Source organism: Schistocerca americana, chromosome 4 (genome assembly GCF_021461395.2).
Source record: "Schistocerca americana isolate TAMUIC-IGC-003095 chromosome 4, iqSchAmer2.1, whole genome shotgun sequence".
NCBI classification, from domain to species: Eukaryota; Metazoa; Arthropoda; class Insecta; order Orthoptera; family Acrididae; genus Schistocerca; species Schistocerca americana.
The window spans coordinates 784204773-784229413 of record NC_060122.1 but is presented as its reverse complement, the minus strand read 5'-3'; the positions used below and the strand labels follow the sequence as shown (position 1 = coordinate 784229413).

The 24641-nt window shown below is 38.5% G+C and overlaps 1 protein-coding gene across 5 annotated transcripts in view; it reads left to right on the top strand.

The window, feature by feature from the left end:
* The window catches only part of LOC124612978 (protein phosphatase 1A), a 233522-nt gene that overhangs the window by 116624 nt on the left and 92257 nt on the right, over positions 1 to 24641 (top strand). For 3 of the 5 annotated variants that reach the window (XM_047141506.1, XM_047141509.1, XM_047141508.1), the window contains 2 exons: positions 20577 to 20631; positions 22233 to 23194. In XM_047141506.1, coding sequence (XP_046997462.1) covers positions 20577 to 20631; positions 22233 to 22274 — 97 coding nt within the window. In that variant the 3' untranslated portion in view covers positions 22275 to 23194. The other 2 variants (XM_047141511.1, XM_047141510.1) reach the window with 2 other exon arrangements.

The following is a 24641-nucleotide window of genomic DNA, read 5'->3' as shown; positions in this document are numbered from 1 at the left end:
ACCAGTTAGTTGAATGTAGTCAATTACAGTCATTGGAAAAGGAATGGACAAGGTACAGGGACATAGTACTAGAAGTGGCTAAAGAATCTCTTGGAACAGTAGTGTGTAAAAGTAGGATGAAGCAAACAGCTTGGTGGAATGACACAGTCAAGGTAGCCTGTAAAAGGAAAAAGAAGGCATATCAAAAATGGCTACATACTAGAACTCAGGTAGACAGAGAAAGTTATGTTGAAGAAAGAAACAAAGCCAAACAGATAATTGCAGCATCCAAGAAGAAATATTGGGAAGACTTCGGAAACAGGTTGGAGACTACGGGTCAAGCTGCTGGAAAACCATTCTGGAGTGTAATTAGCAGTCTTCGAAAGGGATGTAAGAAGGAAATGACAAGTATTTTGGACAGGTCAGGAAAACTGCTGGTTAATCCTGTGGATGCCTTGGGCAGATGGAGGCAATATTTTGAAGAGTTGCTCAATGTAGGTGAAAATACGATCAGTAATGTTTCAGATTTCGAGGTAGAATGGGATCGGAATGATGATGGAAATAGGATCACATTTGAGGAAGTGGAGAAAATGGTCAATAGATTGCAGTGCAATAAAGCAGCTGGGGTGGATGAAATTAAGTCGGAACTCGTCAAATACAGTGGAATGTCAGGTCTTAAATGGCTACACAGGATAATTGAAATGGCCTGGGAGTCGGGACAGGTTCCATCAGACTGGACAAAAGCAGTAATCACATCAATCTTTAAACATGGAAACAGAAAAGATTGTAACAACTACAGAGGTATCTCTTTAATCAGCGTTGTGGGTAAAATCTTCTCAGGTATTGTTGAAAGGAAAGTGCGAGTATTAGATGAGGACCAATTGGATGAAAATCAGTGTGGGTTTAGGCCTCTTAGAGGTTGTCAGGACCAGATCTTTAGCTTACGCCAAATAATGAAGTGTTATGAGTGGAACAGGGAATTGTATCTATGCTTTATAGATCTAGAAAAGGCATATGACCGGGTTCCTAGAAGGAAGTTATTGTCTGTTCTACGAGATTATGGAATAGGAGGCAAACTTTTGCAAGCAATTAAAGGTCTTTACATGGATAGTCAGGCAGCAGTTAAGAGTTGATGGTAAATTGAGTTCATGGTTCAGAGTAGTTTTAGGGGTAAGACAAGGCTGCAACCTGTCTCCACTGTTGTTCATATTATTTATTGATCATATGTTGAAAACAATAGACTGGCTGGGTGAGATTAAGACATGTGAACACAAAATAAGCAGTCTTGCATATGCGGATGACTTAGTTGTGATGGCAGATTCGATTTAAAGTTTGCAAAGTAATATTTCAGAGCTAGATCAGAAATGTAAGGACTATGGTATGAAGATTAGCATCTCCAAAACGAAAGTAATGTCAGTGGGAAAGAAATATAAACAGACTGAGTGCCAAATAGGAGGAACAAAGTTAGAACAGGTGGACAGTTTCAAATACTTAGGATGCATATTCTCACAGGATGGCAACCTAGTGAAAGAACTGGAAGCGAGGTGTAGCAAAGCTAATGCAGTGAGCGCTCAGCTACGATCTACTCTCTTCTGCAAGAAGGAAGTCGGTACCAAGACTAAGTTATCTGTGCACCGTTCAATCTCTCGACCAACTTTGTTGTATGGGAGCGAAAGCTGGGTGGATTCAGGTTACCTTATCAACAAGGTTGAGGTTACGGATAAGAAAGTAGCTAGGATGATTGCAGGTACTAGTAGATGGGAACAATGGCAGGAGGGTGTCCACAATGAGGAAATCAAAGAAAAACTGGGAATGAACTCTATAGATGTAGCAGTCAGGGCGAACAGGCTTAGATGGTGGGGTCATGTTACACGCATGGGAGAAGCAAGGTTACCCAAGAGACTCATGGGTTCAGCAGTAGAGGGTAGGAGGAGTCGGGGCAGACCAAGGAGAAGGTACCTGGATTCGGTTAAGAATGATTTTGAAGTAATAGGTTTAACATCAGAAGAGGCACCAATGTTAACACTGAATAGGGGATTGTGGAGGAATTTTATAAGGGGGCTATGCTCCAGACTGAACGCTGAAAGGCATAATCAGTCTTAGATGATGATGATGATGATGATGATGATGATGATGATGATGACAACAAAGTTCAATTGCAACGATTCCCAAACTATTTCTCAGTTATTGTAGCCACTGCATATTCGGGCCCCATGTTCCGGGTGACAGTTTAATGCTATTCTGTCCGTTTTAATTATTTGGGAGTTGACCGTCTGGTTTTAAACTTTCTTTGCTTTTTGCGTTTAATTTGATTGGGAAATTGAACTTAACATACACATGGATGGACATGAGAAATGAAAGGTTGCAATAAATTTTTCATCTGTGATTATTACTTTACGCATGTAATATTCTATTACAGATTAATAAACATGAATTTCTTTGAATAGTCCCAAAATAATGATTCCAATTTTACTTTTATTCAAGTACTAAAGCTGTTTGTGCAAGAATGAAAATATTATTGTCCATCAAACTTACAAACATTTTCAAGTTGCAGTGGATTTTTGTTTACTGGATGTACCCCGACTAGCTTTGAAGCATGCAATAGAAAGATACATAGATAATAGAAAGAATCATTCCACATGGGAAAAATATATTAACAACAAAGATTCCATGACTTACCAAACGGGAAAGTGCTGGTAGATAGACACAATAAAAAAACACACAAGCACACACACAAAATTTCAAGCTTTCACAACCCACGGTTGCTTCATCAGGAAAGAGGGAAGGAGAGGGAAAGACCAAAGGATGTGGGTTTTAAGGGAGACGGTAAGGACTCATTCCAATCCCGGGTGCAGAAAGACTACATTCACGCGCGCGTGTGCGTGCGCGCGCGCGCACACACACACACACACACACACACACACACACACACACACACACACATCCCTCCGCACATATACACACACAGGCAGACATATGCAAATGCAAAGAGGTTGGGCAGAGATGTAAGTTGAGGTGGAAGTACAGAGGCATAGATGTTGTTGAATGATAGGTGAGGTATGAGCGGTGGCAACTTGAAATTAGCGGCGGTTGAGACCTGGTGGGTAATGGGAAGAGAGGATATACTGAAGGGCAAGTTCCCATCTCCAGAGTTCTGATAGGTTGGTGTCAGTGGGAAGTATCCAGATAACCCAGATGGTGTAACACTGTGCCAAGATGTGCTGGCCGTGCACCAAGGCATGTTTAGCCACAGGGTGATCCTCATTACCAACAAATACTGTCTTCATGTGTCCATTCATGCGAATGGACAGTTTGTTGCTGGTCATTCCCACATAGAAGGCTTCACAGTGTAGACATGTCAGTTGGTGAATCACGTGGGTGCTTTCACACGTGGCTCTGCCTTTGATCGTGTACGCCTTCCGGGTTACAGGACTGGAGTAGGTGGTGGTGGGAGGGTGCATGGGACAGGTTTTACACCGGGGGCGGTTACAAGGGTAGGAGCCAGAGGTTACGGAGGTTAGGTGGATGGCGGAAAGACACTCTTGGTGGAGTGGGGAGGATTTCATGAAGGATGGATCTCATTTCAGGGCAGGATTTGAGTAAGTCGTATCCCTGCTTGAGAGCCAAATTCAGAGTCTGATCCAGTCCCGGAAAGTATCCTGTCACAAGTGGGGCACTTTTGGGGTTCTTCTGTGGGAGGTTCTGGGTTTGAGGGGATGAGGAAGTGGCTCTAGCTATTTGCTTCTGTACCAGTTGGTAGGGTAGTTGCGGGATGCGAAAGCTGTTTTCAGGTTATTGGTGTAATGGTTCAGGGATTCAGGACTTCCTCAAATCCTGCCCTACACTCATACTCTCTGCTGGAAATATCACTTTGCCACGAAGAAAAATAATCCTAATCCTACTCCTAATGATCCAACTCCCCAAGAAACTATCCAAATTGAACCCTGCCTGCAACAGTTCCATCCTCTGACACAGCGGGACCCACCTCCTCTTCCTCAAAATCACCCTCTCCAAACCTTCCAGGAATTTCTCACTTCCAGCCTTGCCTCTCAATCCTTCTTGAAAAACCTTAATCCCACTCCCAACATCACCACTGCTGAAGCCCAAGCTATCGGTGATCTGAAGGCTGACCGATCGATCATCATTCTTCCGGTGGACAAGGGTTCCACGACCGTGGTACTTGATCGTCGGAAGTATGTGGCTGAGGGACTGCGTCAGCTTTCAGACAACATTACATACAAAGTTTGCCAAGGTAATCCCATTCCTGATGTCCAGGCGGAGCTTCAAGGAATTCTCAAAACCTTTCACCTGTCTCCATCAACCTCCTGACCTCACCAACACCTCGCACCCCTGCCTTCTACCTACTTCCTAAAATTCACAATCCCAATTATCCCGGCTGCCCCATTGTAGCTGGTTACCAAGCCCCCACAGAATGTATCTCGGCCTACGTAGATCAACACCTTCAACCCATTACATGCAGTCTCCCATCCTTCATCAAAGACACCAACCACTTTCTCAAACACCTGGAATCCTTACCCAATCTGTTACCCCCGGAAACCATCCTTGTAACCATTGATGCCACTTCCTTATACACAAATATTCCGCACGTCCAGGGCCTTGCTGCGATGGAGCACTTCCTTTCACGCCGTTCACCTGCCACCCTACCTACAACCTCTTTCCTCGTTACCTTAGCCAGCTTCATCCTGACTCACAACTTCTTCACGTTCGAAGGCCAGACATACCAACAATTAAAGGGAACAGCCATGGGTACCAGGATGGCCCACTCATACGCCAACCTGTTTATGGGTCGCTTAGAGGAAGCCTTCTTGATTACCCAAGCCTCCAGACCCAAAGTTTGGTACAGATTTATTGATGACATCTTCATGATCTGGACTCACAGTGAAGAAAAACTCCAGAATTTCCTCTCCAACCTCAACTCCTTTGGTTCCATCAGATTCACCTGGTTGTACTCCAAATCCCATGCCACTTTCCTTGACGTTGACCTCCATCTCTCCAGTGGCCAACTTCACACATCTGTCCACATCAAACCCACCAACAAGCAACAGTACCTCCATTATGACAGCTGCCACCCATTCCATATCAAACGGTCCCTTCCCTACAGCTTAGATCTTCGTGGCAAACGAATCTGCTCCAGTCCGGAATCCCTGAACCATTACACCAACAACCTGAAAACAGCTTTCGCATCCCGCAACTACCCTCCCGACCTGGTACAGAAGCAAATAACCAGAGCCACTTCTTCATCCCCTCAAACCCAGAACCTCCCTCAGAAGAACCCCAAAAGTGCCCCACTTGTGACAGGATACTTTCTGGGACTGGATCAGACTCTGAATTTGGCTCTCAAGCAGGGATACGACTTACTCAAATCCTGCCGTGAAATGAGATCCATCCTTCATGAAATCCTCCCCACTCCACCAAGAGTGTATTTCCGCCATCCACCTAACCTCCGTAACCTCTGGCTCCTACCTTTTTATTCTGTGTCTAATGCTGTGAATAGAATCACGTTATTATTTTCCTTCAGCTCTACCTGTACCCTTTTTAGGATGTGGTCGTTATTGCAATCGTATATTTAAATCTGCCGCTGCTGCAGACTGCTTGCTCGCTGCGCAGCTCCGCACTGCCAGCGATATCCAATAAAATGTTGAAATTTCTTAAATAAAATGGGTAGTGTCCAGTGCGAACTTTGGAGTAATTGTGACAAACAGATTTTACTAGGTAAATATATTTTAACAGATACAATTAAAATCTTTACACACCTTTTACAATCCCAGCTACAAATGGTGTCGATCATCGACTTATGAAAAATGAAAACTACCTAAGAGCCTAAAGCATTGTCAAGTGTTCCTTTCCCATTCAGTCCATGCAGAAGACAAGCAATTCTATTACAATATATTGCCTATTTATATCTTAACTAATTCTTGTATAGTCTTTGTCATTTCTCATTACATACCGTTTCTTATGTGGCGGTTTTCACATCCTCCACCACATATAGTATTTCACACTCTTTGAATAATCATTTATAATAGCAAAATTCATAATTATCTTTTTCCTGACAAAATTAAGTGTCCTTTTGAAATTCAATTAACAGAAATACATATAAATTATTTGTTAACAGTGAGCATTATACATCGAAATGTTCTTTTAACTTTCACTTTGGATGCTGCCAGAGAACATTACAGGGCCTGGCTCAGATTTCAGACAATCGAGGAAGTAGTTGGTATCTTTAACACAGGATGGAAGTCTTTGTACTGTGGGTTGTAAGTGTTGATCAACTAAGGCAGATATACATTCGGTGTGTGGTGTGACAGATTAATAATAAGAAATATTGTTCACCGTCTCTTACGAGAGCCTGAAAACTATTTTTGTGGTAAGCCAGAAAGCGATGGAGAATGTACTGACCATAATTTCCAGTCTGCAAGTCAACATTTTTGTCTTGCACACTGAAAGTAATGTTTGTACTCACTGTTTACTCAGCAGGATCAGGAACTATAATTGTAAATGGAAGTTTTGTGTTCTAACTGTTTCAGTTATGTTTAAGAAAATTTCACACGCACAACACAGTAATGTTCTTGATAATAATGATGTCTCTATCATAAACAGCACTATGAGCAGTTCAGAGATGAGCTCTATAGTAAGTTCCCAATAAATGGTCTTTCACCCTGACTTCTAGTAATGTAATGTAATTGCTCACAACGAAAGTGGAAAATAATCTCACCACTTGACACGCAGTTTTGTTAACATTACGGGTGGCACACAAACAGTTACTTCTGCGAATCTGAGTGATGCAGGTTGGTGTACAGTCCTCGTGAGTTCACTTCCTATTTGTGCCAAAAACATGCATTTAGCTGCAGCCTAGCTGGGACATCATCCGAGGCACACATAAGCCGGCATTTGACTAACATGGACTGATTGATAACTGGATATATTTATATATGGGCGCAGGAGATGGCCGAAGGGAACACCTGCCATCATCCACTTTCTCAGGCACACAATATTTTATAACATTGTTGTGTATTAATTTAGAATTTTTGTATGAAAGGAATTAAGTTGGCTATAATCACAGGAAAAGATTTAGCTCGCCTGCATTTAAACTGTACCATCTAGAATTTTTAGAACGGAACTGGCAGTAGAACCTGACCTCTGAACTATAACTTTGAGACGTTGTATTGATTATTATGTACATCGAAGTCTTGAAGCTTGTTATAGCTCTGTTATTTAATGGGTTTCATCAGATACTTTAATCAAGACTTTCTATCATTAATATAAAATATACTTAATCTGCTACAAATAAGGACAGTTTTGTGTCAAATTTAATTTTCAGTAAGTTACTCAAAAACTATTAGAGGTAGCTTAATGGGGTCACTTAGTTACTGTTTTTTTTGTGTTGAACTGAAGCTTCGTACAAATTTTCGTGTTTCTAAATCTAATCTATAGTGCCTTTAATTTTTTTTTGTAAAAGTACTGATTTTGAGCAAAATATTACTCCATTCGAGATGCAACTTGTAACAGTTGATTTTGACATACATTTACACATTCTGACCAGTTTGTGGCTTTCTAGCTTTATTATTTTGCACCACTTGGTTTTTTATTTAAAACTTAAGGAATGACATACTTCTGGTCATTCTGAGATTTGACAATTTAAATGTTGACAAAGTTTGGAAAAACTTCTCTAATTTTTAATTTCATTATTAAATTATGGGGCAAGACTTCTGTGCTATGCACAGACACATTATGTCGACATGACGCTAGTAGCAGTGAACTGGGGTAAGTCCCCGCACACTTGATCACCTCTGTTTGTTTCAAATGATACAGTGCTTGTCACTATGCTACAGTGGTGCTATGGTATGCTATGCTGGGTGCTATGAAGCCAGCAACTATAGGACGACCAGGATGATTGGGTTTGTGGATCGTCGAAAGAAGGTAAAAGTTGGGGGTGCATAGTTTGGGTGGAGTAAGATGTTCTATGGACTGTGGTATCAGTCTTTGTGAGTAGCCTGAAGTTCCTAGAAGGGGCTGAAGCTCAGTTTGAATCACAGCGATCGGATCTTGCTGGCAGATGCTGTATGTAGAGGTATCAGACAGCTGGTGAAGACATTCACTAACGTACTCCTGTTGGTCAAGTACCACAGGGGTAGATCCTTTGTCTGCTGGGAGGATAGTGATGGAGTCATCAGCCTTTAGGGAACATAGAGCCTGGAATTCTGCTGAGGGCAGGTTGTAAAGAAATGCTGGATGTGAGGAAGGCTTGTAAGTGATGATTCTGAGGTAGTGGTGATGGAACAAGTTGGGATCATGGTCAGAACTACTTAAGGCAGGGTTCAATGCCAGGTTTGCTGTTGGAAAGGTTTTGGGATTGGCTTGCAAAGTGATATTTCCAGTTGACATTATGTGTAATGAAAGTAGGTCCTTCACCAAAGCAGCATGGTTAAATGCAGGTCTGGAGCTGAAAGTGAAACCCTTGTATAATATATATAATTCAAAGGGGGAGTGCTTTGAATGAGAGGCTGAGAACACTGTACTATTGTGACTGGTACATGTGATTGAGTTACTATAGGTGTGGTAGACAGGCTGTGGGATGTTAAGGAGGCTGGCCAAGCTCTATTTGTAGGAGAGGAGTTGTGGTTGATGGTGTGGCTGTTTGGGGAGCTGCAAAGGGACAGGAAGTGAAACACCACTGTTCAGATAGTTAAGGAGAATGTGGGATAGTTTTATGAGGCGAAGTCTGGCATGTTGTTGCAGTCTGAAGTTGGCTTGGCGGATGATACCATCCACGGAAACATGAGGGGCAGATAACTGCAGGATCTTGTAAAAGGAAAGAAGTTTGGTGGCATGGAAATTGGCACAGGAGGCATATAGGTCACAGATTGGAAGAAAAAAAAAAGTAAAGTAGTAGTCTCCTCTGACCTGGAGTTCTGGGTGACTTTTCTAAACCCTACCCCTTTCCCTAAACCTCTCCAGTCCTTTCCCTTCACCCCTTTTCCTCCACCCCTTTTCCGCCCCCCCCCCCCCCCCGCCCCCTTTTCCTCCCCCTTCAACTCTTCTGCCAGGAGGAGGAGCCACTGGCTCTGATGGCTTGTGAAAGTCAAATACTTTTGTGTGTGTGTGTGTGTGTGTGTGTGTGTGAGAGAGAGAGAGAGAGAGAGAGAGAGAGAGAGAGAGAGAGAGTATATTCCTAAATCTTCCCTGATGATTGCAAAATACAATAATAATTACAATCTTTCAAAAATTCCAAGCACATAACAGGGAACAGTACCTCAAATTACAAAATTTAAACTGTAGTTGTTGTGGTCTTCAGTCCTGAGACTGGTTAGATGCAGCTCTCCATGCTACTCTATCCTGTGCAAGCTTCTTCATCTCCCGGTACCTACTGCAACCTACATCCTTTTGAATCTGCTTAGTGTATTCATCTCTTGGTCCCCCTCTACGATTTGTTCCCTCCACGCTGCCCTCCAATACTAAATTGGTGATACCTTGATGCCTCAGAACATGTCCTACCAACCGATCCCTTCTTCTAGTCAAGTTGTGGCACAAACTTCTCTTCTCCCCAATCCTATTCAATACCTCCTCATTAGTTATGTGATTGACCCATCTAATCTTCAGCATTCTTCTGTAGCATGACATTTCGAAAGCTTCTATTCACTTCTTGTCCAAACTATTTATCGTCCATGTTTTACTTCCATACATGGCTACACTCCATACAAACACTTTCAGAAATGACTTCCTGATACTAAAATCTGTACTCGATGGTAACAAATTTCTCTTCTTCAGAAACGCTTTCCTTGCCATTGCCAGTCTACATTTTATATCCTCTCTACTTCGACCATCACCAGTTATTTTGCTCCCCAAATAGCAAAACTCTTTTACTACTTTAAATGTCTCATTTCCTAATCTAATTCCCTCAGCATCACCCGACTTAATTCGACTACATTCCATTATCCTCATTTTGCTTTTGTTGATGTTCATCTTATATCCTCCTTTCAAGACACTATCCATTCCGTTCAACTGCTCTTTCAAGTCCTTTGCTGTCTCTGACAGAATTACAATGTCATCGGTGAACCTCAAAGTTTTTATTTCTTCTCCATGGATTTTAATACCTACTCCGAATTTTTCTTTTGTTTCCTTTACTGCTTGCTCAATATACAGGTTGAATAACGTCGGGGAGAGGCTACAACCCTGTCTCAATCCCTTCCCAACCACTGCTTCCCTTTCATGCCCTTCGACTCTTATAACTGCCATCTGGTTTCTGTACAAGTTGTAAATAGCGTTTCGCTCCCTGTATTTTACACCTGCCACCTTTAGAATTTGAAGGAGAGTATCCCAGTCAACATTGTCAAAAGCTTTCTCTAAGTCTACAAATGCTAGAAACGTATGTTTGCCTTTCCTTAATCTACCTTTTAAGATAAGTCGTAGGGTCAGTATTGCCTCACATGTTCCAATATTGCTACGGAATCCAAACTGATCTTCCATTTGTCAACACTTGCTTTCTTTGGGATAGGAATTATGACATTCTTCTTGAAGTCTGAGGGTATTTCGCCTGTCTCATACATCTTGCTTACCAGATGGTATAGAGTTTTGTCAGTACTGGCTCTCCCAAGGCCGTCAGTAGTTCCTATGGAATGTTGTCTACTCCCGGGGCGTTGTTTCAACTCAGGTTTTTCAGTGCTTTGTCAAACTCTTCACGCAGTATCATATCTCCCATTTCATCTTCATCTACATCCTTTTCCATTTCCATAAGATTGTCCTTAAGTACATCGTCCTTGTATAGACCCTCTATGTACTCCTTAAACTTTTCTGCTTTCCCTGCTTTGCTTAGAACTGGGTTTCCATCTGAGCTCTTGATATTCATACAAGTGGTTCTCTTTTCTCCAAAGGTCTCTTTAATTTTCCTGTAGGCAGTATCCATCTTACCCCTAGTGAGATAAGCCTCTACATCCTTACATTTGTCCTCTAGCCAGCCCTGCTTAGCCATTTTGCACTTCCTGTCAATCTCATTTTTGAGACGTTTGTATTCCTTTTTGCCTGCTTCATTTACTGCCTTTTTGTATTTTCTCTTTTCATCAATTAAATTCAATATTTCTTCTGTTACCCAAGGATTTCTACTAGCCCTCGTCTTTTTACGTACTTGATCCTCTGCTGCCTTCACTATTTCATCCCTCAAAGCTACCCATTCTTCTTCTACTGTATTTCATTCCCCCATTCCTGTCAATTGTTCCCTTATGCTCTCCATGAAACTCTGTACAACCTCTGGTTTAGTCAGTTTATCCAGATCCCATCTCCTGAAATTACCACCTTTTTGCAGCTTCTTCAGTTTTAATCTACAGTTCATAACCAATAGATTATGGTCAGAGTCCACATCTGCCCCTGGAAATGTCTTACAATTTAAAATCTGGTTCCTAAATCTCTGTCTTACCATTATATAATCTATCTGAAACCTGTCAGTATCTCCAGGCTTCTTCCATGTATACAGCCTTCTTTTATGATTCTTGAACCAAGTGTTTGCTATGATTAAGTTGTGCTCTGTGCAAAATTCTACCAGGCGGCTTCCTCTTTCATTTCTTAGCCCCAATCCATATCCACCTACTACGTTTCCTTCTCTCCCTTTTCCTACACTCGAATTCCAGTCACCCATGACTATTAAATTTTCATCTCCCTTCCCTATCTGAATAATTTCTTTTATTTCATCATACATTTCTTCAATTTCTTCATCATCTGCAGAGCTAGTTGGCATATAAACTTGTACTACTGTAGTAGGTGTGGGCTTCGTATCTATCTTGGCCACAATAATGCGTTCACTATGCTGTTTGTAGTAGCTTACCCGCATTCCTATTTTCCTATTCATTACTAAACCTACTCCTGCATTACCCCTATTTGATTTTGTGTTTAATACCCCGTAGTCACCTGACCAGAAGTCTTGTTCCTCCTGCCACTGAACTTCACTAATTCCCACTATATCTAACTTTAACCTATCCATTTCCCTTTTTAAATTTTCTAACCTACCTGCCCGATTAAGGGATCTGACATTCCATGCTCCGATCCGTAGAAAGCCAGTTTTCTTTCTCCTGATAACGATGTCCTCTTGAGTAGTCCCTGCCCGGAGAGGATATTTTACCCAAAAGGACGCCATCATCATTAAACCATACAGTAAAGCTGCATCCCCTCGGGAAATATTACGGCTGTAGTTTCCCTTGCTTTCAGCCGTTCGCAGTTCCAGCACACCAAACTACATTTCATAATATGAAATCCATTTCTATTAATATATTCATTTTTATTTTCATGCACTGTTTGATGCTCAGTTTGTGTAACCATTTTAACGAGTATTTTTGTACTTCAAGTGTCGAATTGGTGAGTCCATTCCTGGGCACTCCTTACAGTGTCCATGTTTATATTCATGCTCAGCAAATTACGAATGTCTGCTTGTGTCTGTGTATGTGCGGATGGATATGAGTGTGTGTGCGAGTGTATACCTGTCCTTTTTTCCCCCTAAGGTAAGTCTTTCCGCTCCCGGGATTGGAATGACTCCTTACCCTCTCCCTTAAAACCCACATCCTTTCGTCTTTCCCTCTCCTTCCCTCTTTCCTGATGAGGCAACGGTTTGTTGCGAAAGCTTGAATTTTATGTGTATGTTTGTGTTTGATTGTGTGTCTATCGACGTGCCAGCGCTTTCGTTTGGTAAGTCACATCATCTTTGTTTTTAGGTATATTTTTCCCATGTGGAATGTTTCCCTCTATTAATACAGACATAAAAGAATAGACATACCTAAAAGGATTCAAAACTGTTTTTACATGCATAAAATACATTTTGTATTTTTCAGGTAAGTAATAGAAATTATAAGTTAGGGGAATGTTAGATGTATTGGAGATTTCTCATTTCTCAAGACTAAAGAGCCACCTAATGACACACTTTTTCTCAAAAAACTTGGTAAAGACCACTGAACTTCCTGCCTAGTAATAGGTTCACAGTTACATCTACATCTATGCTATGCAAATGACCGTGAGGTGCATGGTGGAGGGTACATACTATTGTACCAGTTATTAGGGTTCCTTCCTGTTCCGTTCACATATGGAACATGGGATGAATGATAAACTGAATGCCTCTGTGTGTGGAGTAATTATTCTAATCTTATGCTCGCAATCTCTGTGTGAGGGGTATGTAGAGGGGTTGTAGTATATCCCTAGAATAATCATTTAAAACTGATTATTGAACCTTTGTTAATAGACTTCCTTGTGATAGTTTATGCCTGTCTTCATCAGTCTGCCAGTTCAATTCCTTTAGTATCTCTGTGACACTCTCCCATGGAAACAAACCTGTGACCATTCGGATACGTTCAATATTGCCTGTTAGTCCTATCTGGTACACGTCCCACACACTTGAGCAGCATTCTAGGATGGGTTGCATGAGTGATTTGTAAGAAACCCCATTTGTAGACTGATTGCACTTTTCCAGTATTCTACCAGTAATTCTGATTGCACTTCTCCAGTATTCTACCAATAATTCGAAGACTACCACCTGATCTACTCACAACTGAACCTATGTGATCATTCCCTTTCATATCCCTACAAAGTGTTACACCAAGGTATTTGTATGAGTTTGTGAAGTGGAGAATTTGACATTTCTGAATATTTAGAGCAAGTTACCAATCTCTGCACCACTTTGAAATGCAGCTTCTCTCAGATAGTACTTCACTGTGGATAACTCCATCATTTTCTAAAAGCCTGATTTTACCATTAATATAGTCTACAAGGTCATTAATATACTACGTGAGCAGCAACACATCCATGGGGTGCAACCGAAGTTACTTTCTACATCTGACGATGACTCTCCGTCCATACCGAAAAGTCCTCAATCCAGTCACAAATTTCACATAATATGCTATAGGATTGTACTTTGACAATAAGCGTAGGTGCAATGCTGAGTCAAATGCTTTCTGGAAATCAAGGAGCACTGCATCTACCTGGTTGCCTTCATTCAAAGCTTTCAGTATGTCATGTGAGAAAAGTGCGAGTTGGGTTTCACCTGATCAATGTTTTCAAAATCAATGCTGATTGGCTTTGAGGAGGTCATCCTGTTCAAGATATCTCATTATGTTGAGCTCAGAATATGTTCTAAGATTCTACAACAAATCAGTGTCAAGGATATTGGATGGTAGTTTTGTGGATCGCTTCTACTACTCTTCTTGTAGACAGGTGTGACCTGTGCATTTTTCCAAGAACTGGGCACAATTCAGCTTTAATCAGTTCAACAGTTTCTCAACACCACTTACACTGATACTTTTTTCATTCCTCTTTCCAGTGGTACGAGGGTTAAATTGGAGAAATTCTGCTTGGTTTTTGTTTGTAAAGGGACATTTGAAAATTGAGTTAAGCATTTCAGCTTTTGCTTTGCTATACTCAATTCAGTTCCTGTATCATTCGCTAGGGACTATACACTAACTTTGGTGCCACTAACAGCTGTTATAATGAACATAATTTCTTAGGATTTTGTGAAATGTTATTTGACGATGGTCTGCTATGTTAATCATTGAAGGCATCATGCATTGCTCTCTTGGCAGCCAACTGTATTTGATTTAGCATCTCTCTATCAATAGCCCTACGTTTTTTTTTACACGTGTTATTCAGTAATCTCTGTTACTTTAGAAGTTTCTTTACAGTGACTATATACCAAGGAGGTTCTCTCCCATTATGAACTGTTCTTCTGGGTACATATCTGTCCAGTGCGTGGTCAACCATTCTTTTAAACTTGAGCATGAGTTCCTTTATATGTTCGTGACCTGTGCTGAAAGTTTCAGGTTCCTCATTGAGCTGTAACTCTACTGACTTTTTATCTAGTTTACTGAACATGTATAGATTTCTGCGTGTTTTAGTTGTCCTTTGGTAATCATTGTTGCCACAATCACATCATGTTCACTGACACTAGTCTTCGATGTGGCCATCCTCAAAGAGGTCAGGTCTATTTGTTCCCATTAGATCCAATATATATCCATCATGAATGGTGTTCCTAACTGTATGTTGTAGGTGGTTTTCAGAGGAGGAATTTAGTAATATTTCACAGCATGTCTTGTCACAGCCGCCTTTAACAAAACTGAAAGTTTCCCAATTAATTGTTGGATGATTAAAGTCTCCACCGATGATTATAGTATGATTGGGGAACTTACATGCAAATGAAATGAGGTTTTCTCTGAAGTTTTCAGTTACTTCAGGAGATGGGATAGCAGGATCCAGTTATAATTTATGCCCACCTGTGATATTGAGCCTTTCCCAAACAATCTCACATGCAGCTTCAGTTTCTATCTCAGTGGATTTGAGTTTCGTGTCTGCTGCGACAATCCTTTGGATATACAATTAAATTTTCCCCAAAAATCTCACTACCATCAATTTTAGGTTTCCACCAGCGTTCTATACCTAGTATAATGTGAGCTTTTCGTGAGGGCTTCAAACTCTGGCACTTTGTTGTGAATGCTTCAGCAGTTTACCACTAGGATTTTAATACTCTCATCTGTGACTCCCTGCCCTTATATCTATTTTTTAAATATTCGATGAAACATTAATCATATTATTCAAAACATCATTTGCTATTTCAGTGGCACACACAAAAACAATTTTTGATCATAAAAACATTTTTCAACGACAATTCCATTGAACATTGCATACACACTGAAAACTACTTTCTGTGCATCTACATTCAATGCTACTGTTTAGAAACAGATCTCTTAACTGTTAGGGTCTGAGAATTCTGTCAACTTTCAGTACTGGTCATTGATCAACAGATTTGTTTGCTTTAGCAACCTTTCTCTTTCCAATATGGATACATTCTGTTTCAACATTGTTACACACATCAAAATTTACATTAACTCCTTGCTCTACTGTTTTCAGTCTGTCTCTTGGAAACAAATGCAGACCAGGCATAAACATAAAGAGTCAGTTCCGTGGGAAGGAAAGTTGGACCATACTTTTTTTGTGTGTCAAGATATGGTTTTATTCAATATGTCCATTATCCAAAAGAACTATACATGGTCAGAGAAAGGAAACACATGTTGATTACTGAACAAACGTAAAAGAGGCAATGCTTAAAAAAGTCCTGTTCTGGATTACAAAAAAATGTGGAAAATCATCACTAGATGATTCTAGCACAATATTTGGACTGCTTCCCAAAACATATCAGTCCAATGCCTTAAAAAAATTAAAGTTTGCATAAAGTACAAAATACAAAGCAGAACAATGTGGGAATGCTCAGAGTGTAGAGTGGCGTTGCATCTGCCACAGTGCTTCCAAAACTGCAATGCCATGCAAGACTATTTTTAAAGTTATAGGTATTTTCCTATTAAAAATTAGCTCAAGGGGAGCATTTCATGTTGTAATTATATTTTTTGTGAAGTCACACAATCAGAGGCGTTTTTCAGGTAACAGAAAATGCCAGTAGCCTCTAATTGACAATATGTTATATGCAGTTACATGCTTAAGGAGATGCAAATAACATATTGTCCAAGTCACAGTTTGGGTTCCTTATGGCTTCCGATATACAGAAGGCTATTTCCACATACAGTGAGAATGTACTTAATTCATTAGATAACAGATTAGAGGCTACTGGCATTTTCTGTCACCTGACAAATGCCTTTGATTGTGTGACTCACAGCTTTCTCATAAGTAAATTAGAATATTATGGTATCACCTGTAGTGCAGCAAAATGGTTCGAGTCTTACCTAACTAACAGGAAACAAAGGGTGAAGTTGAGAAATACCTCTGGAGTAAGCAATCTGTCTGCATCTGATTGGGAATTAATTATATGTGGTGTTCCTCAAGGTTCCACCTTGGGTCTGTTGCTTTTTCTTGTGCATATTAATGATCTTCTCTGATATACTGCCAGATACTAAGGTTGTTTTGTTTGCAGATGATATGAACATTGCAATAAGTAGCACATCAAGTACATATTTAGAAATGCTGCCTATCAAATTTTCACTGACATTAATAAATGATTTAAAGCTACTTCACTGTCATTAAACTTCGAAAGAAACACTATATACTGTTCAGAACCTATAAGAGAGTTCCTTCCAGCATGTGTGTAACATGTAAAGAAGAACAGATTGAAGAGGTTGACAGTACTAAATTTCTGGGTTACACTTTGATAACAAATTCAGCTGGGAAGGGACTACCACAGAACTGCTGAGGCACCTAAGCAAGTCTGTATTTGCAATGAGAATTATGTCAGATGTAGGAGATATAAATATAAAAAAAACTTGCATACTTTGCGTACTTTCATTCTATTACATCTTACGGGATCATATTCTGGGGCAACTCATCAAACTGAGCAAAAGTTTTTAGTGGGCAAAAGCGTGTAGTAAGAATCATTTGTGGTGTCAATTCAAGAACATCATGTTGAAACCTGGTCAAGGAACTTAATATTCTATCCACTCCTCAGTATATTTATTCCTTAATGAAATTTGTCGCAAGTAATATATCTCTATTTCCAACCAATAGCTCAATACATAGTATCAATACTAGGAATAAGAACAATCTACGTAAAGACATAAAATCACTTACGTTGGTTCAAAAAGGGATCCAATACTCAGAAACGCACATTTTCAATAGATTGTCAGCAACCACTAAAAACTTGGTTTCAGATAAAGCATGGTTTAAACAGAGTTTGAAAGACTTTTTGATAGGCAACTCCTTGTACTCTATAGATGAGTATCTTAACAGGGGCTATTAGACCAGCTTAAGTTACATTTCAGTTCTGACAGCACTTGGTCACAACAGTTGAGATTAGGTATATTTTGTGTATGATAAATTTATTAAAAGTGTGTAACTATGTTTCATTTTGACAGTGTATTAATTCTGTAAATATTAGCAGTTCCAGTTTACTGAAATGTATTCACATATTTTAACATTCTCCTCAGGGTACTGAGTATTATATTCAAATGTTTTGTGTGTTTTATGCTATGCTATACTTTTTACCTTTTTCCACACCCATAGAATCGTCTCATTTTTGAATCTATGGAATGAACACTGAATATAATATAATCTAATCCCTTTCATGCTCTAAGACTCATACAACTATCATCTGGTTTTTGTATTTCTGTTGTAAACAGCCTTTCACTCCCTGTATTTTACCTCTGCTAGCCTCAGAATTTGAAGAGAGTATTCCAGTCAATACTGTCAAAAGCTTTCTCTAAGTCTACATATGCTACAGCAGTAGGTTTGCCATTCCTTAACCAGTATTGCCTCATATTTTCCTACATCTGAACTGATCTTCCCCAAGGTTGGCTTCTACCAGTCTTTCCATTCTTCTGTAAAGAATTCATGTTAGTATTTGCAGTCGTGACTTATTAAACTGACAGTTTGGTAATTTTCACACCCTTCAGAACCTGCTTTCTTTGGAACTGGAATTATTACATTTTTCATGAATGTCTGAGGGTATTTTGCCTGTCTCATACATCTTTCTCACCAGATGGAAGAGTTTTGTCATGGCTAACTCTCCCAAGGCTATCAGTAATTCTAACAATGTTGTCTACTCCCAGGGCCTTGTTTCGACTTAGGTCTTTCGAAGCTTTGTCAAATTCTTCACGCAGTATCATATCTCCCATTTCATCTTCATCTATGTCCTCTTCCCTTTCCATAATATTGCTCTCAAGTACATCTCCCTTGTGTAGACCCATCTTTCTGCTTTTCCTTCTTTGCTTAGGACTGGTTTTCTATCTGAGCTGTTGCTATTCATACAGGTTCATCTCTCTTCTCCAAAGGTCTCTTTAATTTTCCTGCAGGCGTCACTTATCTTACCCCTGGTGTTATATGCTTCTACCCATTCCTGCTTAGCCATTTTGCACTTCCTGTTGATCACATTTTTCAAGATGTTTGTATTCCCTTTCGCCTGTTTCATTTACTGCATTTTTATATTTTCTCCTTTCATCAACTGAATTCAATATCTCTTGTGTTACCCAAGGATTTCTACAAGGCCTAGTCTTTTTACCTATTTGATCCTCTGTTGCCTTCACTATTTCATCTCTCGAAGCTACCCATTCTTTTTCTAGTGAATTTCTTTCCCCTTGTCAATCATTCCCTAATGCTCTCTCTTAAACTCTCTACAACCTTTGGTTCTTTCAGGTTACCCAGATCTTGTCTCCTTAAATTCCTACTCTTTGCAGTTTCTTCAGTTTTAATCCACAGTTCGTAATGAATAAATTGCGGTGAGTGTACACACCTGCCCTGAAAATGTCTCACAACTTAAAAATTAGTTCCTAAAACTTTAATCTATCTGAAACCTTCTGGTGTCTCCAGGTCTCTTCCATGTATACAGCCTTCTTTCACGAATCTTAAACTAAGTGTTAGCTATGATTAAATTATGCTCTGTGCAAAATTCTACCAGGTGGCTTGCTCTTTCATTCCTTTTCCCCAGTCCATATTCACCTACTACTCTTCCCAAACTTCTTGAAGCATAATAAATAACTTTTCAGCCAATTTACTATCCAGATTAACAGTTGGCATAATTGTATACTAATGCATTAAGGCATTGTTGTTAGTTAATCTTCCTTTCATATGCATTTCCTCTCCAAATCCTGATTAGTCAGAATTTAAAACAAATTCCATTCAGAATGGTAGGATAAGTTTGTTTAGTTTACAAATTTTGGGGCCTATTCCACAGGTTGCTGTGCAGCATCATGTTGAGGCTACATTTGAAATTTTATTATCTTGTGTCTTCCAATTCTGTAGAACTGTTTAAGTTATGCAAACCGTTCACTGTTTCCCTTGAAATCATTCACTATTTCCCTTGAAATCACTGTAATCTATGTCCCATCAATTTGATGTGCATAATGTAGTAGGTCGTCATCATGCACATCCTGTAAATTTATCGAGCATCCTAGAAATGTGCAAACACCAGTTTTTGAAACAAGTGTGTCTTATCTTCCGTTGATTATAATATTGCTGCAGACTTATTTGAAGTCTGTTCTTAATTGCTTTTTACTACGGTGCTGATGATGATCTGTGTATGTAATTATGTTTAGTACCTGCTTCTTGGACAATGATTGCCCTTTATGACATTTCACTGGAGATGTGATATATGGCTCTCTGTCTGTAAAGGATGATTAACTGCATGACTCAACACCTGTTTCAATATTACTTTCACTTGTTAGGCATGTATCATCATCGTTGTAATCCTCATGTACATTGCCCGCACAGTCGAGCATATGAGACACCACAAATTTCACTGACTCATCTTGCGAAACACTAATATTTCATCCACCACTTTTTTCTCGCTATGCAAAATTCCTTGGGTTCCTTTCTGACAAAATGTCAACTTTGGCAACTGTTGTTGTGGTAGTAATGCAATGTTTATTTTATTTATAGTTGCTATCGTTCTGCTTTGTATCAACACCAGCAGCACTGTCGCACTGTTGTGAGCTACTCATCGACGAAGCATTTCAACTACGTTCCATAGCCTCATGCTGTGCTGACTATTGGATACCTTCAGTCCCACCCCCTGTTGCCATTAGCAGCCTGAATGTTCAGTTTTTGTTTGTGTTCAAATTTCTTAACTTGTTTTGTAAATAAATTCATTTTCTGAAATTTTATATTTTTTATGTTTACAGGAGGAACTTCATTGAAAGCGTCTACAAGAAACTGTGTCCTAACAATGCTGACAGTGTAAGTCTAAGTATTAGTGATTGTTATTATTGACCTTTGTCTTTTGTATAACCTAAGTCAGTGCCCTTTCTATTTCTTGTCTAATTGAAGAAAGTAATTTATATACAGACAAAATCTTTTTGCTTTTCAAAATGTGATCTGTCAAAATTTTCAACATTGACATCTTCATGTCAACCACACTCTTACAAATGAGCATGATGGCATGGTCTGATACATTTAAATATAACCAAATAACTTAGAGACTGTGATGTTTTAAAAATGTACTTTTTATTTCTCTGTGATACTTTACCTTATAGTATGCTTTGTAGATAAAATTTTACATTGTCTCTGCTTTTTTCCTTAAAAGGTTTCACTCCAATAAATTTCAGAAAATTTAAGTGACTTTTTGTACAAATTATCTAATAATACTTGAACATTTTTGCTTATTTATATCTATTTTTTAACATTGCTAATAACTGAATGGTGAGTGTTCTGTTTTATGATGTGATGGGTATGTCACAGATAATTATATTGTTTGAGCCATTACGGAGAGAAGATTAGAAAATCCTGCCAGCCAAATTCTAGAGAAAAGTTTTAAATTTTGTGGCTGTCGATGGGCCTAGGAAAGAAGTGGAGCGCAACATCTGATCATCAAAGATGAGCAGTAGAACAGTTTTTCATATGCAGTTAATGTGTTGTGTTTGGTGTTTCCTTATTTAAATCACCCATACCAGAATGTCGTCCAACAGCTGTTCTTTTTTGTTGTCTCTGACATGCGCATAACTCTCTAATAGTTGTGAAATTTCTGTCAAACACAAGCTCCTGCATTAATTTGTAAAGGTATTATTTTAAAAACCTCATTCCTTCCAATATTAACTACATAAAATTAAAGTAATTAAACAGACAGTGCTGGTAAGAATTTCCATTTGGCAATCAAATTAATTATTTGATTACATGCTTAATCTCCATTTACACATCGCTTGCAATGGATCTATATAGACTTCGAAACCTTACATTATGAAACTGAATTTTTTACTGGCATTCATTGTGTACTGTGTGTATTCAAGAATAATATTATGTTTTCAATTATGAGCATTTTGATTAAACCTGGGTATTTAATTTTGTGATTTCTGGGAAAATATTACGGGAAGAGGTAAAATTTTCTGAGATAAGTGGGTGACCTTGTCTTTGCATGTAGCATGAGACAGTGGGTATTTCTTGAGACACAGATAATATTCTGGGCCTTCCAGAATTTTAGGCTTCAGCTTGTTTTGTCTTAAGCAGAGTAAACATTGAAATAGAATGTGGTATTAGTGTTGTGTATTTTTTACTGTGTGCAGTAATACTGAAACTGGAGTGAGCAATTTTGGCAAAATTGCTAAGCATACTCACCACTCATTTGTTAACGTCAGCATGAGTTTTGATATATTACCATTTTATTAACACTTTCTCTTGGTTAATGTTTTAAAAGTTATTCTCACAACTTCTGTTAGCTATATTTTTTTCCCATATGTGCTATGTGAAAATATCAGTTTTTAAAAGGCATAAAATTTATCAGCCAATATATGTAGCATTGGACTGTTTCTCAGAACAGACTAAAGTTTCACTTTTATTTTCACCAGAATTCTCCTGAATCCCAGCGAAGAGGGGTCAGCGAAACATAATGGTGACTTTCTTAAACTGTTACTGGTCTGTGTCATTTTAATTTCATGAATCTTCAAACCATTATTTTTTTTCCTTGCAAGAAAATATGAGAATTTAATGTAAATGTAATGGCTGTAACAGAGGAATATTTTTTGAAAACATCTGAAGTTTATCTTATGTGAAAACAGAGAAGAATCTTCCATTTAAGATTTATCTTGCAGTATTGAGAAATATTTTGTTTCATGTTAATTTCCTGGATTGTCATCTGACTTATGTACCATTGAGTACTGTGCAAAAGGCAAAAAGATAGACATAAGGAAATGTACATCTGCAAATATCAATTGTTTGTGTAGTGGTTTTCCTTTTAATCTCTGGTGTATTAGGACGTATTAGAACAAATGATGAAAACTTTTCTGTACAAAGCATATTGTTTTGGTTAACTGATGTGGAATACTGCGGTTTGTAATGTCATATGTCTTAGTAAGCACAACACACTTTTTGTGCATTGTCTTCATAGGTCTGTTAATGTACATAAAAAGTATATGTTGAAGACAGTAAAGCTGTATATAAAATGTTGTAATAGATATTTTCCCAGTAAAGGTACTTTTTTAGGCTGAACTAAAACTAAACTTCCACCCTGCCCTGCAAGTGCTGTAGATTTAGGAACATACATTAAGTTTATAATTATTGTGTGAATGATTTATTTATGAAAACTGAAGTTTCCATGTAATGTATGTCAATAATTAGTCCTTTCCTCGACTTTTATTGCTTACACAATGAGATTTTGAAGAAGTTGTTGTTGTTCTTGTTTATTATTGTGATTATTAATATTCTTGCTACTGCTATTATTATTCCTTTACTTTACTCTGTTTGTACATTGTGTTATCATGTTGAAAGATATGTACATATTTTTGTGTGAAAATTAGAATGGTAATACTGACTTGTCACGTTTGTTATTTTCGTAGTCAATTTTCATACATAAAACCTACAAATAGGTATAAGTATTAAGTTTAGTGGTTACCTCAGTCGCTTATGCAATCAATGTGTCAAGTACTGCTGATTTTGTCATGCAAGCTAAAAGTTTCTAACATCTACATCATTAGTTCAAACATTTAAAATTGTTGCAGATTTAAAGGTTATTATCTTTTTTTTTTAAAGCAATAGTTTAATTTCATCATAACTGTATTCTTAATGAGACTGACAGGCCTATAATATTTGGAGAGATATCAATAAAATTTATTATCATTTAGGAAGGAGATAATTGGAAGTTGACCACATATAATTGGCTACATGTTGATAATGAGATTATATTATACAAAATTATAGCATTAACAGTTGAAGGTGGGTGAGAAAGATTACCTCCTTATCTTCGAAGAGCATTCTTCGATATCGTGATCACTTTTCTATATTCTATGTAATTTATTTATCGTTTGAGCATTTTCTGAAATCAGTGTATAATCTGCTGAAGGTGGGCCTCAGTTACATATGAACAGTAAATATAATAAATAATATTTGGTTAATGGATTTCTTTGAACTCAAGTACTTTAATAAAATTATAAAATTTTTCTTTCTTATGAAGCAAACTGTCTTTTTGCATGAAGAACTGTGGGAGTTGAGATTTTGTAACTTAAAACAATATGTTTACGCATTTATTCACAACTGTTTCACCAGCCACATTAATTTTTGCTATGTTGTGGTAGAGAGTCACACTTAGAAACAGTATTTAATGTGTTTTACCAGGGAGTAAAGTAACCTTAGCAAGAACTTTTTTCTTTTATTATTGATTATATTATTGTTTCGTGAGATATATTTCCTTTGTAAAGAAAGCATATTCAGCTGCTGCAGGTGTCAAAATGTAGTTCATAAATGAAAAAGGAAGTTGTATTTGTGTGGCCATCTTCCACGCTAATTGCTCAAGACGACCATACTGAAGGAAAGTATGTGCACATGCAAATTAATTTTGCTTCACTTTACTCCGGACTTGTTTTGCATTTGTTTCAACAAAACCTCATTAGTGACGTATCACTCTAACCTATGCATGCAGAATTCATTGATTCAAAGCAGTTAAAGGGCAAGTTCAGTACTTTTTTTGTGCTTAACATCCACTATTCAGTTTCTTGATGTTCATTGTGCATCCATGTTGCATATATAAGCTGGGTAGCTTACAGTCTTGTAAATTTTTTCGTAGCATGCTAATGTTCATGTTGTGTATGTGTTCGTTTTATCTGTGGCCTTATCGACATAACTCACTTTAGTGTAGCATATATTGCAAGCGTTCTGGAGCGCATCCCCCACCTCCCGAGAAATCATTTTAATATGCGGTTGGAAGTGTAGTCATGTTGAGACATCTTCATTTGTCCAAATAATGGAATATTAGGATGTTGCTT